This window comes from Cyanistes caeruleus, chromosome 4 (assembly GCF_971803275.1).
Source record: "Cyanistes caeruleus chromosome 4, bCyaCae1.hap1.1, whole genome shotgun sequence".
Taxonomy (NCBI): domain Eukaryota; kingdom Metazoa; phylum Chordata; class Aves; order Passeriformes; family Paridae; genus Cyanistes; species Cyanistes caeruleus.
In genome coordinates, this window is record NC_141704.1 from 47,655,945 (window position 1) to 47,670,532 (window position 14,588).

Below are 14,588 nucleotides of genomic sequence, written 5' to 3' on the forward strand. Positions count from 1 at the left end.
ACAAGAACTTTTGTTAAATATAGTGTCCTCTATTTGGAGCACAGGACTTGTTATTTAGGATCAGCTTATAGGTTCATTTGCTTTAACGTCCTTTGCTGACATTAACCAGCATAGTAAATTTCAGAAGAAAGCAGATGAAATCCCATTGGTGGTTATAACTTTTTTCTCAGTAAAATAAAACAGAATTTACAAGCAGCTGTTTTCTAATACTTAGCTGTATCCACATTCATATTTTAAAATAAATGCGGACACTATCCTAATTTTTGTTTCTGGAAGCCAGCTTAACTTTCTTTCTCTTAGTTCTTTTCAATCTTCAAGACAACAAAAGGTGATGAAAAAGTCTTTGTGGTGAATCCCAAGACCAAGATATCCCCAAGGCAATGTGGTTAGTGCAGAACCAAGAAAAGCACTTAATCGTGTAGATAGAATCCTTTTAGTAAGCAAATACGAGCCTATTAAAAACTCATCTTTAAACAAAGCAAAGAATAGCACTAGGTAGAGATTTTGTTGGATTTGCAGATATATTCTCTCACTGCTCATGCAGCAGGCTTTGTCTCTGTGCCTGCCCCAGGTGTTGCCGTCCTGATCACACGCCAGGACCACACAGGTGCTGAGGAGGAGCTCGGTTTTATTTAACAACCCTTCTCGTGAATCGAAATAACACCGAGAGTCAAAACGTGAGCGTTTGCACCCCTCCCCGGTTTGTTGTTTGGGGTTTTTTAATCCCTACAGGATTAAAACACCTCTCCCCCGCTCCTGTAAGCAAGCCGAGGGGGAGCCAGCGGCGGCGGTGAGGAGGAGGCAGCGCGGAGGCCGGGCCGCTCGGGAGCCGCGCCCCGCAGGTGAGAACCTCCGGCGGGGCGGGAGGAGGAGGGGACAAGGGACAAGGGGAGGGGTGTCCCCGCGGGGCCCCGACCCCTGGGCGGGCCGGGGGAGCTGAGTGGCCGCAGGCCGCGTCAGTCAGGGGCAGGGCAGGGCGAGGCGGGCGGGGGATGGCGGCCCCCGCCCGGCCCGGGGCGGCAGTGGCGGAGCGGCCGCGGCAGCATCAGCAGCATCAGCAGCATCAGCAGCAGCAGCAGCAGCAGCAGCAGCAGCAGCAGCAGCATGCGGGCGGCGGCCGGGGTAGGGCGGCGGCACCTGCTCCCGGCAGGGCGGGAGACGGCCAGCGGGACAGGGAGGGAGCGAGGGAGGCATCTCCGCGGGCTGGCCGCTGCCAGCAGCACGGCGCCGAGCCCGCGGACGGAGCTCCATCTGTTTCCTTCTAGGACGTGGTGGGCATCCTCATCCTCTGCCTGCTTCCTGCGGCGGCCGCGCTGGACTTCAAGTACCACCACACGGAGGAGCTGGAGGCGTACCTGAAGGGGGTTCATGCCGCCAACCCCTCCCTCACCCACTTGCACAGCATCGGGCGATCGGTGGAAGGTGAGGGCGGAGGGACGAGGGGAGAGAAGGCTTTTTGTTCTAATTAAATCACGGCAGGTGTGGGTGAAGGTGGCGTTTCCTGGGTGCTTGCTGGCGGCGGGGCTGCTCTAACAAACCTCTGTGAAGTTTCGTCTTCCTCTTGCTTAAGCGTGAATAACACACTCTGGCTGAAGCATCGTACGTGTCATCAGGGTAAAAGTTCTCCCAACACTTACGTTTCTGAGAGCTGGAAACGTCCTGAGTGGCAATTTCAGCAAGAGGGCCGTCCCTGTGGAGCGTAGGGTGTGTGGGACCCCTTGGCCAAGTGTCCGTCCTGGGTGGGACTGTAATTAAAGACGTGTGTTTTCTATCGTGTGGTTGTGTTAAAAATACCTTCTGATACAAGGTCCTGTGCTGTAGATGAAGAATAGGATTTCGGTCTCGAACCTCACAGGAAAATGTACTGAAATCAATAATCACCTTTCTGACCTTATATGAATGTTTTAATTCCTCTCTCTATGATTGGTACTTTTTTTACTATAAATTTGGGGGGGAGTGGCTAAGTTTTCAGAAGAGATTTAAAAGATTAGTGTTTATTAGCATATAGACTTTATTGTACGTCTGTTTAAGCAAAAAAAAAAAAAAAAAACCAAAAAAAACCCCCAAAACAACCAAAAAACCCACAAGAAAACCCAAAAAAAACCCCACTAAAAAGCCCCCCAAACTGCTTTACTAAACTTGAATTCGAGAAACTAAATCACTCTGAGAAGAGCTATAAAACTAGATAGAAAATCCACTCTTTAGAAAAATCATCTGTTCCTCTAATCCCATTTTGTACCACTGGAAGCATTTGTAGCATCTATTATCAAATCCATGCTTGTGTTTCAAAAAATAAAAATCTGTATTCTTCTTGGTAAATGATCGTGAAGACATTTTCATGCCTTCTCCATTGTTTTACCATCTATCTCAAAGCAGACAAGGAATCTTAAAGTTATTTATACTGTGTTGGTTTTGGTTTCATCAAAGGCAGAATTAGATTGGATTATATTATTCATCCATTCAAGAGGCTAGTTCCTGTAAGGACAGTTCCCTCCAGTACAAACTAGCAATTATCCACATCCTCATTTTCATACCTTTAGAGAACTGAGCTAGTGTTCTGATGATAGAACTAGATTATGACTTTTATGCCAGCAACTCACTGGCTTATCTTTGTGCAGGTAGGCAAAAACCTTTCATCCAACCTGAGAGATTGAAACTTTGGCTTTTACATATCTAGATACCTAAAAGCTGATAACATGAGGTGTTCAACTTGTCTGAGTCCCATCAGCATGAAAACCGGAAAAGCATCGTCTCTTGATGGTGATTGAGCAATGCGCATCATTCAGATTTTGATATATTGACTTTTGCTTTGCCAAACTCTAAGAGAACTGTGTGGGCTCTCCTTGCTGTTATTCTCAGTGTCACGTAAAGCAGAATGGCAGTGAAAAATGTTTAGTGCTCCTCAATTCTTTCAGTTTTCTCTAAGTGTTAGGAGATTCCTATCTTTGTTGAGAAATGAGCCTTCAGAGTCACCTGGAATATGGTAGGGAACAGTCTGAATTAGGGTCTAATTTGGTTTTTTTCCTTGAACTAATATAAAGTTTTATGTCAGAAGTGGCTATATAATTTTGGTGAAAATCAAGTTTCAGTTCTGGTCCATGGGTTGAAGTTCTGTTCCTCTATTCTCAGCTAAGCTGACGTGAGCAGGACTGAGCGTGCCGACGCTTGTATGGGTTTCCTAGTGTTGTCTTCCTGCCAATTAGCTAAACCGTGATAGCAACATGTACTTCTTGATAGTGAGAAACAGAAATTAATTTAAGTACTATAAAACTGAGATCAATGTTATATAGTAAGTTGATATTCCTGACATAAAAATTCTTGTTGATGAATACAATATCCCATGGATCAAAGTAACACCTCTAAATCCAACAGACATTATTTTGTTATTATCATGAATGGCTATTGTTCCCATGTTATTTGTTAATCTATGTTTTACTCCAATTTTATCTAATAATTGAATATTTTATACTGCCATCTAGACTTGGATTATGAAGAATGTGAAGTAAAGGCCTGAGTTTTGGTCAGTGTGTGTAGACCCAGAGCTCAGTAAGGATATAAAAATCCACTTTTAAAAGCCCAGATGTGGAGAGTGATAGGATCCTATGTATTTCCACTTCAGAAAGTGATTGCATGTATTCAAGAGAAGTCTCTAAACCCTCTTCATGTCAGAAGTCTCACCTGCTTCAGGCAGATCATAAAGTCATTTAGGTCTGGAGGCTATCTAGTCTGAGCTCCTGTTCAAAGCCAGGCTCACTTGAAAGTTAATTATGCTGCTCAGGCCCCTCTCCACGCTACTTCTGAAAATCTGCAAGGGTGGATGTTCTACAGACTCTCTGGGTACCTGAGCCACCTTGCAGCCCATAGGCTGCACAGCTGCAGCCCAGCCAGTCTGCAGTCTGTACCTGCATGAGGTTATTTTCTTGAGTTGATAATCCAAACATGGGGTTCTTTTGTTCCAGGTGCAGGATTCTGCATTTATCTTGGTCAAACTCCATGAGTTTGCTGTCAAGAAATTCCTTCAGCTTACCAGGGGCCCCCTGAATGGCAGCCCTGGCCCTGATGAAGATATTAAACAGCATCAGCCCCAGTAGTGACCCTTGAGGAATGCTGCTAATAATTTGCTGTCTCTTGAACCACCAGTTGCTCAGTCCAGTCAGCTTCTGATCTTACTGTAGTCTATTCCTCTAATCCATATTCCCATCTTGTTTGCAAAGACACCATTAGGTTGACTAGACACTGGGACGGGCTGCTCAGGGAGCATCCTTGGAGGCACTCAAAAGCTGTCTGAACACAGTCCTGGGCAGCTGGTTGTAGGTGGCCCTGCTTAAGGAGAGGAGCTGGACAAGGTGACCTCCAGAGGTCCCATGCAATTCCTGAATCTGTGATTCCACTGAAAGTCTTGCTAAGGTCAAGACTAAAGAAATAGGGTGCTTTGCTCCCTCTCACTAAGTCGGTAATTTCTGCATAAAACCCAAAAAGTGTGATTTGTTATGGATAAATTTGAGGTGAGATTTACATAGTGTGTTTATTTGATGCATGTAGGCTGTAATAGCAATGTGCACAACAGAATCTGTATCAAGATCCTCAATGGAAAATGAATGAAAAGATGCCAAATTTGTTTTGTGGTGATTAACATTGCCATATAGAAATTCCCCCCTGCCAGGTTACTGGGAGCAGCTCTGCCAAATTACTGGGAACAATGTGTTCTAGACAGGCAATAGCCTGTTCAGTCTCCAGATCTGATTTGGAAGCTATGACATTTAATGATGATCTGCCAAGCTACTATCCTTAAATGAGAGGAGAAAGGAGTTTAAAATATGTAGCTCATTGGCTGACAAAATGGAGTGTTACCTTTTGCTCTAATTTAATAGGAATTCTCAAATCCCTCAAGATTTGTAGGTGATTTGTGTGTGAGAAACCTGACATGGTCTTAGCAGCAGATAGGCAGAGGTATGTGATGGCCCAGAAAATACCTTAATTCTTTTATATTGTTTCAGGTGTGTTGTTGAGTAAAGGTGCAAAAGCTTTCAGTCAGGAGTTGAGTTTTCTAATATGTCCACTATCAGAACAGTGTGTGCACTCTACAATAATAGAGGAATCTGCAGAGCTGCATCAGTCTGGGATGGGAGAATGGGACCTGGTGTCATATTCACTAAACATGTCATACTTAATCATATTAACCCATCCTGCCTAATGCCACCTCAGTGAAAAACAGACTGTCTCTTCAGCAAGCAAATCTTAGAGTGCATTACCAAAAGGAAAATTGTCAATGCATGTGCATGATCTGTGGCTTTGCACTGTTCAAGATAAAGTGCTGCTGTTATTCTTTGAAAAGAAAATGAAGGTGGCGGGAAGCCGACTTAAGGATTCTAACAGACCTGATGACCTCCTTAGGAGGACAAAACCAGCCAGCTATTGGAAGAGTGGAGTAACTTTTGTAGTAGATCCACACTCTAAAAAGTCTTTTCAGATACACTCTGGATTAAGATAAAGTGATAGCATTCTAATTACAGCTTGGTTTAGATCTAGATTTTCTGGAGGCCAGTCTGCATTTTTAGAATTCCAGTTGACTTGGGACAGTTGTAAACATCCTCAGGCCAGATTCTGCTCACTGAGGGTAAGGTTGTGTATGGTTAAAGTACCCATGTCTTTATCTAGTGAAGTTTCAAAGTTGACTTTATATATTAATATTCCTTTGGCAGATTTTATCATTGGAGAGACAAAAACTAAAACAAACTGATTTTGTTGTGGTTCCACCAGAAATTCTCAGAAATACCTTGCAGAAGAGCTGAAAGACACTTTGGTTGAGAACTATGTGGTTTAGTCATCCAGTTCTGATGAACAGAATATTGGTGGTGAACACCAATATTCAGTTGCTCTCTCTGTTGCCTTTGGACAGACACATTCTATCCATTAATCTTGAAATGCTAAATTTAGGGCGGTAGTAAATCTTGCTTATTAGCATTTTGCTATCCCTGCTCTGTAAACAAGAGAGGCTGAACTGTGCAGGGAGTGTGTGTATGGTTGCTGTGAGTTTTACAGTGCGTGCAGGACTCTCCCGTGGCTGCAGCCATGGCCTGGGCTGTGGACTGCAGGGATGGTGTGCTCAGCAGGGCTCCCAGCAGACCAGGTTTCTCTGTGCCTGTTGGAGCACATTGTGTCTCCTTCCTGCCTGCATTCCTGTGTTTTCCTCCTTGGCAAACAGGAGGGAATGAGCATGCCCAGGTTTCCATCTGATAAGCAGCTGTGACTTCAGCAAAAGGGCGTGCTGGGGATTAGGACTCAGGTAGTGCCTGGTCATACAGTCAGTAGAAAACCCAGGCAATTAACCTGCCCATCGTTCCTCACCAACATCCGTGGAATGTGTACCCAGGATGTGCCAGAGGTCAGCTTGAATCTCCTGACTCTTCTGATACAGTGCAATTAAAACCTTTAGGCATTTATGAGTGGCTATTGAACAGGGGAGTATTGATTTAAGGTTCACTGCACTTCAGTGAAAATATTTAATAATAAAAGGTCAGGCATTGTACTTATCTCCTCTATACATTAGTAGTCTGTGTACGTAGCTGGGAAAAAATAGGAACTCATTTTAAATTATTTATTGTGACACAGTATGGAAGAAGCCTTAGTTACTACCATCAACAGTAGAGTGCATTGTAAATTCTATTGAATTTATATTACAGACTTTTATATCCTGGATGTTTTTACTTTGTTTAAAGTACTAGAAAACAAGTTTTACTGCTGGAGAAAACAAAGCTGAAACACGTTATCCATAAAATGTTTGTATTCTACTGGAATTATTATTGGGTAGGCTCAGGGGTTCTGGCACTGCCCAAAAATAGAATGAGAAGGTTTTATACAGCCCACTGTACTTTGAGGTAAGTTTCTTCGTGTTCCCCATTATTAAATGCTAGTACCAGTGTTTTTAAAAGGAAGAAAAATGAAAGGTAGTACAGGGCATTCTTTTTGTCTTAAAAATAAGCAAATTACATAGATGAAAATCCATAGTAAATATGTTGTCTTTAAACACTTTATTGCAGATTTTTTTTTTCTGTGGTTACATTTTGTGGGGTATATTTGTGTAGAAGATTGTTACCTTAGGCTTGTTCCATTTGACTACTGCAGATGACTTTCCTCCTGTCTCCAATCCTTGTTAATGTCTCTTCTTCCCTTCCCTCCTCCTTATCCCCACCCCACAGATTTCCTTACAGGCTCCTCATGCAAGTATGCTGTGTATAGATAATATAAGCATTGAGGTTTTTCAAAGTTCGTTTTTAGAAACAAGAATGAATGAGACATTTTCCATTCTGAGGGCCCCATGATGCAAATTATACTGAAGTTGCTTGTCTCCAGTCCAGAGTTCCATGTAAAAATGGGCACTCTAAAACTTACTGTGATAGTAAAATTTTTATCCATGCTTGCCCGCTTCTGAATTTTTTTCCTGTTATGTTACTTGCTCTTTTTCATGTCTTTCCTCATAACCATCTTTGTTCTTGTCTTTGACAGTATGTGGGGCATATAAATGTATGTTAACTATGTTAACAAGATTCTAAGTAGGTTTATATGTTAATTTAATTATTAAAAAGGCGTTTGGGTTCATGGGTGGGCTTGGTATTAATAGCCTTGTAAACTCTATTTGTAGCACATTATGTGAATCACCGTGATGGGAAAGAGAAACAAAACAGAAGGAGTACTGGCTCCTTCCTGGTTTATTTAGTGAAAGCTAAATCATGACTTTAAAAACAAGAAGTATTAGCTTGTATTCTTAAGTCTTCAGCTCCCAACTGAGCTTTGCTTTGAATCATGTGTTTTAGTAGGAGTCACCATTACTATATTAGCTCTAAATTCGAAGCCTGTTTGTCCTAACTGAAGCTAAAAGTTCTTTTAACACTGAAATATAGATTCATATATGATCTGACTGCATCCTCTAGCAGTTTGACTTCTGTGATGCGACACAAGTAGTTTGTGTGCAATCAGTCCAACAGCCAAGTACTAAGATTTTATCTGATGATAACAAGACTTAACTTTGCTTTCCTTTTTTCCTTTTTTTTTAACTTTTGCTTTTCTTGTTCTTTTTTTTTTCTTTTTTGCTTTTTACATGAATCATTTATAAGAAGCATGTCGTTTGGTCAGCATCAGATCTTTAAAAGATTGATAAGCTTAGACTTTACTCTTGGAGATGCAGTCACTGACACTGAGCACTTTCCTGTTCTCTTGCAGTGAAAGTAAAATTACTTGCTTAAGTCTTCTCTTCTTTACACTTGCTGTGAATTGGTCAATCATTTTTGTTCTGCCTTCTATGATCTCTCCTACTTAAATACACTCCTTGCAGAAAATTTTGTGGGAAAGTTTGTTTTTTTCCTGTGGAACATGCTGTATCAGAGATTTCGGTCCTAGCCTAAATAAATAAATAAAAAAGTGTGAGGGGAACCTACACTAGCAATATAAATCAAACGTTTCTCATATATAAACTGTTATCTGGTACTGAAATTTTCATGTTGTAACTTCAAAATGGAAAGATCTGGTTTAGAAGTAGTACACTGTTTATGTGAGAAGCATTTATTTAGAATCAGCCTTGTGGGAAAAATCTCTGTTCTCCTGCATCCTCTCTACCTTTTACTTTGTAGTTCTTTGGTTGCAGAATATATTTGCTGAACTTTTTTTCAGAGCAATAATGGTCTTAAGGCTGCAGCCATCCAGATTTCCTTCAGCAAGACTTTGCAGCTTTCTGTGTTTGTTTAGAACTGGGGAGAATTGACTACTGGATATTGTAATTCACACCAGTGAAGTTAGCAATGCTCTGGAGCTCATGTAACATAGAGTCAGCAATTGCAGCTGGTGGATGCAGTATCCATATCCTTTCCTGGTGTTGAGGAAGTAAATATGTAATACAATTTATATTTTGGGGGTTTTGTTTGTTTTAAAACTAACTAAAATATGGACCTCAGGATACTAACAATGGTGCACCATGGATGTAAATCACTGTTTTTTCCCCGCCTCGCTCCTTGTAGGAGTCTGCATTTTGGAGCATTGTGCATAGGTTTCTAGCCCTGTAAATGAAATGTGATTCTAATCACAAACTTAAAGAAATTAAACTCTTATTTTGTGCTTAAGTTTTACCCAGATGTTCAATTTGCCTGTGTTCTCCTTTCAGCTTGAGGAGAACTTGATAACACATCCCTCCTCCCCCAGACAATGAGACTTTTTAGCAGAAAAGCATTTCTAGTAGCTTTCCATTCACTTCCCACAAAAGAAGAGCAGTGTGCCCTGCATTTCTTCTGCCCAGCCTTTCTGCCTAGGACCTCTGGCTGTAAACCTTGAAGGAACCTGTCTTGCCTATTTTCAGGGCTACCTAATTAAAGGTTTGCTGTGTGTAGCTATGGCATATTGTGTTCACATAAGTACATGGAGACCTACTTATGGTCACGGCACCAAGCCTGACAGAGTTCAAGAGGCATTTGAACAATGGCAGATGGTGTGACTTGGGACTATCCTGTTCAGAGCTAGGAGGTGGACTTCAGTGATCCTGATGGGTCCCTTCCAGCCTAGCATATTCCATGACATTAATTAATGGTTTGCAAGGCTTCTTACAATGAAACATTTGTTCATTAGGCAGTTGTTCTGTACATGTTTTTATGTAGAAGAGAGATCTAGATAGTTTTTAGGGCCAAGACTTTTCTTTGAATGAAATCTGAATGTACATGTGATTCCTAAACTTTCTGAAAGTTACACTTTTGGAACTTTCTATTAATTAGAAGATTAATTTCATGAAGTGGATATAGAAAAAGATAATGCACTGGACTGGCTGTAGATCTCTTCCTCTCACATCTGAGAGAATACCTTCCCTGTAAAACTGCTCAGTCTTGTAAGCTATGCGGTGGCTCAAGTGTGAGAAAGAGGTTAGAGGATGTTTCTAAGCAGATGATTCTGCAGTTTGATATCTAGGAAATACTTGTTGTTATGGGAAAGGTCAGACCATGGCAGTTGGAGTTACTTAATTAAATTATTATAGCTGCTACGTAACGTGCTGAGCTCACAGTGGATTTAGGACAGTTGAGTTACATTTCCTGTTTGTCCCTAGCCAGTGTGTTCTACATCCGTGGTCTTGCAGTTACCTGGGGCATTTACACAGAGCTTGAGCACATCTAAAAAAGTAACATTTACCCTAAGTCTAAAATAAAAGCAAATTCTCTTCTCAATAAGAAATGTAGTCCTACTGTGTCAGTTCAAAAGTTCAGTCTGGTCCAATATTCTGTTTTCCAAAAAACAGCTAGAGAAACTTATGGGAATAAGGTAGTCACAGATGCCTTCCCTGGTACACACTTCAAGCAATGTGCAGGATGATTCTGATGGAGTGTATTTCCTGTTCATGGTGTGCCTAAAGTACGAAACTTGCTTTGATACACAATCGCATTAGGCTGATCTCAAAATCCCAAGAATAAAGAGAGGCCATCAGAACATGTTTGTTCAAGAGACCAAGGACCAATTTCTCCCAGCCTGATTCTTAGCTGTTGCCTCGTGTATTTGTTACTTTTCCTGAAAGCCAGTTGCTACAGAGACATTTTGTTACCTGTTTTAAGAGAGAATCTGGAAACAGCTAGTCAAGATAATGTAGTTTGTTAATTAAACCAGAGACAGATGATCACGACAAAGACTGGATTATTTGGTAAAAAAAAAAATCTAGCCTCCACTTCTTCCCATCTTTATTGAGTTAAAAAAAAAAAAAAATAGGGGTGGGGAGCCACTCAGTGTCTGGATTTGTCTGCCTGTCAGTGTTGAGATGTGCATGGTTTTGAACTTCCTATTCTTGAGGCAAACACAATGTCTGAGATGTCACAAGGATTTTTGCAGGATAGGTGTAGCAAGTCTCTTGGTGAGGTACTTCAGTGATATGAAATTAGAGTGCACCAGTGGCTTCTCAGCCATGTGTGAACCACAACCTGTAGTGTAGTCCCTCTATTACCTTCAAGTGGCAGAAATAGTTCTGACTGCATCTGGAGGTAAAAGCATAGGCTACACAGAACTGTTGAATCTGGATAAATTAAACCTTAAAAGAAACCACCCCTCTCTCTTATGGCTGGCTTGTGTTACAAGCAATCACTTTATTCATGATGATCCAATGGTACTGCTGTGAATGGGTAATATTTATTGCTTTCATGTATACAATAGCTTTTCTGAAAATTACTAGATGCATACCAGTTTCCCAGCTTTCTCAGAAAATAAAGTACCCCTTTTTAGAACTAGGTTTTAAAACCCTCTGGTGAGAGAAACAAGAGTCAGTGAAAAGGGAAAATAGTCTATTTGGTTTCTGGGTGTAAATATAAAAGCAGTCAGTGTAAGTATTAGAAAAAGCCTGCTCAGACTATTTCTGTGTGTCTGTGGTGTTCTCATCTTCTTAGTGAGCAATACTAAATAAGTCTAGTATAACTTAATTTAAAAACAGTATTCCCTCTGAGTGGCTTTTCTATGGCAAATTTATTTTTATTTCTTGATTTTTGTTCAAATAACCTGTAAGGTACTATTGTAGAGCCTGAGCTCTGTATTGGCAACTTTTAGTGGTTTTGTGCATAAAGAGTGTGTTCAGCTTGATTGTGAGAACTGGAAATGGTGCAGTGATGACTCACATGCACATAGGAAAGAAAGGCTTGCTGTTCTCATAAGATACAAGTCTTGTGAAAGTGTCCAAAGCAGCTATGGATGTCCCAATCAACCAAAGATTTGTAAGCCTTTAGGAAGATAAGCAAGCATGTGAACCATGAATTGTTTTGACTCCCTTCCTTTCTCAAGTGCTTTGGATACAAATAAACAGTATCTAGTGGTTTTTGGAGTCGTTGTTTATTCTGACAGTTTATTCTGCTTATATGGTGCTGACTCTAATTTAGAGTGACTGGGGTAATCTCTTGGAGTAGATAGGAACTGATTAAATAGTGGGAAAATGATACTTGTATTTACTTTTTGCCAAGAGAGAGTGCCTTATGTCCGTAATAAGGGATTTGTGGGAAGAGGCCAGAAGTACTAAGTTTAGCAGTGGCCCCCACATAGTGACACAGTGGCTGTGATTGACCTGTAGCTGAATGTTACCTTGGGTTCTTCTGGCTTTTTTTCCCTGCTTACCTAAGCACCATGCTGAATATTGCCAGATATGCCTGGTTGATATATGTGATTGATCTGTATCTCTTCATTCTTTAAAATACCTTAAAGACTTTCTTATATTTAAAGTTTCCTAGCTCTTCTGGGCACATAAACTTTGTTCATTACTAGTACCACTGCTACTGCAGGCCAAGTCTTTACATAATCTGTTCTCAGTGGACCATGGTACACCTGAAAGTAAGGACAAATGCTCACAAAATAATTTGATGTACCAGTTGTTCTTACAGGTGTTTGTCTGATCTCAGCTTCAGATATGTAGCTTATTTTGGGGGTGTTTTGCTCAGTCTGGCTAGATTAAAATCACATGTTTGTTCATGTTTGCAAGCTATTTCTGCAATACTGCTACATCAGTCATTCCAATTAACCATTTCTGGTTATCCAAATAATCTACTGGTACTTCAAGTTCTGTTAGAATCTGAATCAAGCCACATGTGTTGTTAGGCTGTCCCCTTGCAGAAGAAAGGTTCCAAAGTGGCCTTAGATTTTCCAAATTGACTTGGTGATGACAAATCAGATCACCTCAGGGCAAGGGTGCTGCTGGTGATGGTTTAGCAAAAGGAATTACACTTGAAGTCCTTCATTAGCTGTGGTAGTGTTTTACTGGAAGACAATGTTGCCCTGAGGAGGCTCATCTGCCTGGAGAAGAGAATGCTTAGGGGGGAATCTTATGACAGAATTCTGGTGCTTGAAGAGTGGTTACAAAGAGAGTGTGTTGTAATGCATTTTTGAGTGGATCCTCTCTCTTTGCAAGGAGCCACATGGAAAAAAAGCAAGGGGCAATGGGAACAAGTTGCACTATGAGAGGTTTCATCTCAATATAAGAAAGTTTTTTTACACTGAGAATCATTCACTGGAACAACTTCCCTGGAAATGAGGTAGTCTTCCTCACTGGTGGTTTTAAAGATGCAAATGAACAAAGTGCTAAATAATCTTATCTAGGTTTCCTTTCCCATGTAGGGTTGGACCAGATGATGTCTTGAGGTTCCTTCTAACCTGGGCTGCTCAATAATCCTGAGATTGGTTCTATGATTCAATTGCTCTGGGACCTTGCATTCTAATGAGAGTTAATCTCTCTTTCCCTCTTCTCTGTCCTGCATCTTTATAGGTAGGAACTGCCTCAACACAGATGAACATTACTGCAGTTCCTACCCATGAAGCCAGTGTGCAACTCATGGCCAACCCAGGAGGACTGTAGTCAATTGCTTTTTCTTGGACAAAGTGGTCCTCCCTTCAAACTCTTGAATCAGTACCCTAGCCTGACTGGTACTGACAGTGGGTCTGAGCCATTCCCCAGTCATTTCACTTCATTTCCTAGCCATAACTGCCTTTCATAAATGCCTGTCATAAATGAAGCTGTAAAGAACAAAGTGAAGAAAAACAGAAATAAAATTCAGAACAAAACCAGGGAGCACAATCCAGTCTCCAATCATCTACAATTTGATTTTGTTTCTTTCCCACTGGATCTGGAGATCAGCTTCAATTCTTCCTTTTAATTACCAGTTTTTGTACATCTGTTTAGAATACTTGACGCTACGTTGAGAACTAGTGGCAATGCTAGAAAACTTTGTAAAAAGTTAAAAAGGCTTCTCATTCTGCTAGAAGCTGTGTGGTCTGGCTCTGCTCCAAAACAAGTCTTGTTACTTGTCCTGAGACACACAGCTAGAAACACACGTTTGTCTTCATCACTTGAAATATGGTTCACTAATTAGTTGACGTCAGTTTTGGTTTGGCAGTTTGGCAGTGAGAAGTGGCTTTTCAAAGCATGAAGAGGAAGCTTAGCTGTTCCCTTCAGGTACCAAACCATAGTTATCTAGGCTTTACTGATTAAAGGAAACCATCCATATGCTGAATCTTTTTATATGCAGTTAATTACAGCCGTATGGAAAGAAATCTTACATCATCCCTCATAGATACACTATCCAGTACTGCAGGCTGAACAGACCCAGGAATGTATTTTAATTGTTAATGGAAGGTTTAGTACTTCTTACAAGCTGGAAATGCCAGGAAATAATTGGTATCCCAGTTCATGGGAGTGTTTATAGTGTAGATGGCCCTCACACAAACTCTGAACAGTCTGAACACTAATGCAGGAAAGACCAATTTACATCAGGACTTAATATTAGTCTATACTTAGCTCTTCCTTGTGTTTCCCATGAGTGCAATTCACAGTGAGAGCAGCAGGAATGAGTACTGCTGATGGCAAGACAGTGGAAGTATTATTTTTGTATCTGAAAGCAGAATATGCTATTATTTGTAGAAAATATTAAATGATGGAAACATCTAGTGCACTTTAGCTCTACTTGGACTCTGCTTGAGTATATATCATGAGCTGCATGTTGTAGGGCTGTAGCAGCCTCCTTTAGGTTTGGGCTGTGGTGGAAAGGCTGTAGTCACTGCTGTAAGCAGGTGTGTTCCTCTTGGTGCAGGAGTCCAGATGG

At 41.1% G+C, this 14,588-nt stretch overlaps 1 protein-coding gene across 4 annotated transcripts in view; it reads left to right on the forward strand.

Annotated features, from left to right (window-relative positions):
- Positions 1-961: 961 nt before the first annotated feature.
- CPM (carboxypeptidase M) overlaps positions 962-14,588 on the forward strand; it is a 28,513-nt gene continuing 14,886 nt past the window's right edge. Inside the window, exons 1-2 of one of the 4 annotated variants that reach the window (XM_086884457.1) lie at positions 962-1,122; positions 1,266-1,422. In XM_086884457.1, coding sequence (XP_086740583.1) covers positions 1,369-1,422 — 54 coding nt within the window. In that variant the 5' untranslated portion in view covers positions 962-1,122; positions 1,266-1,368. Of the gene's footprint in view, positions 1,166-1,265; positions 1,423-14,588 lie in introns of all 4 variants that reach the window. The other 3 variants (XM_086884455.1, XM_086884459.1, XM_086884458.1) reach the window with 3 other exon arrangements.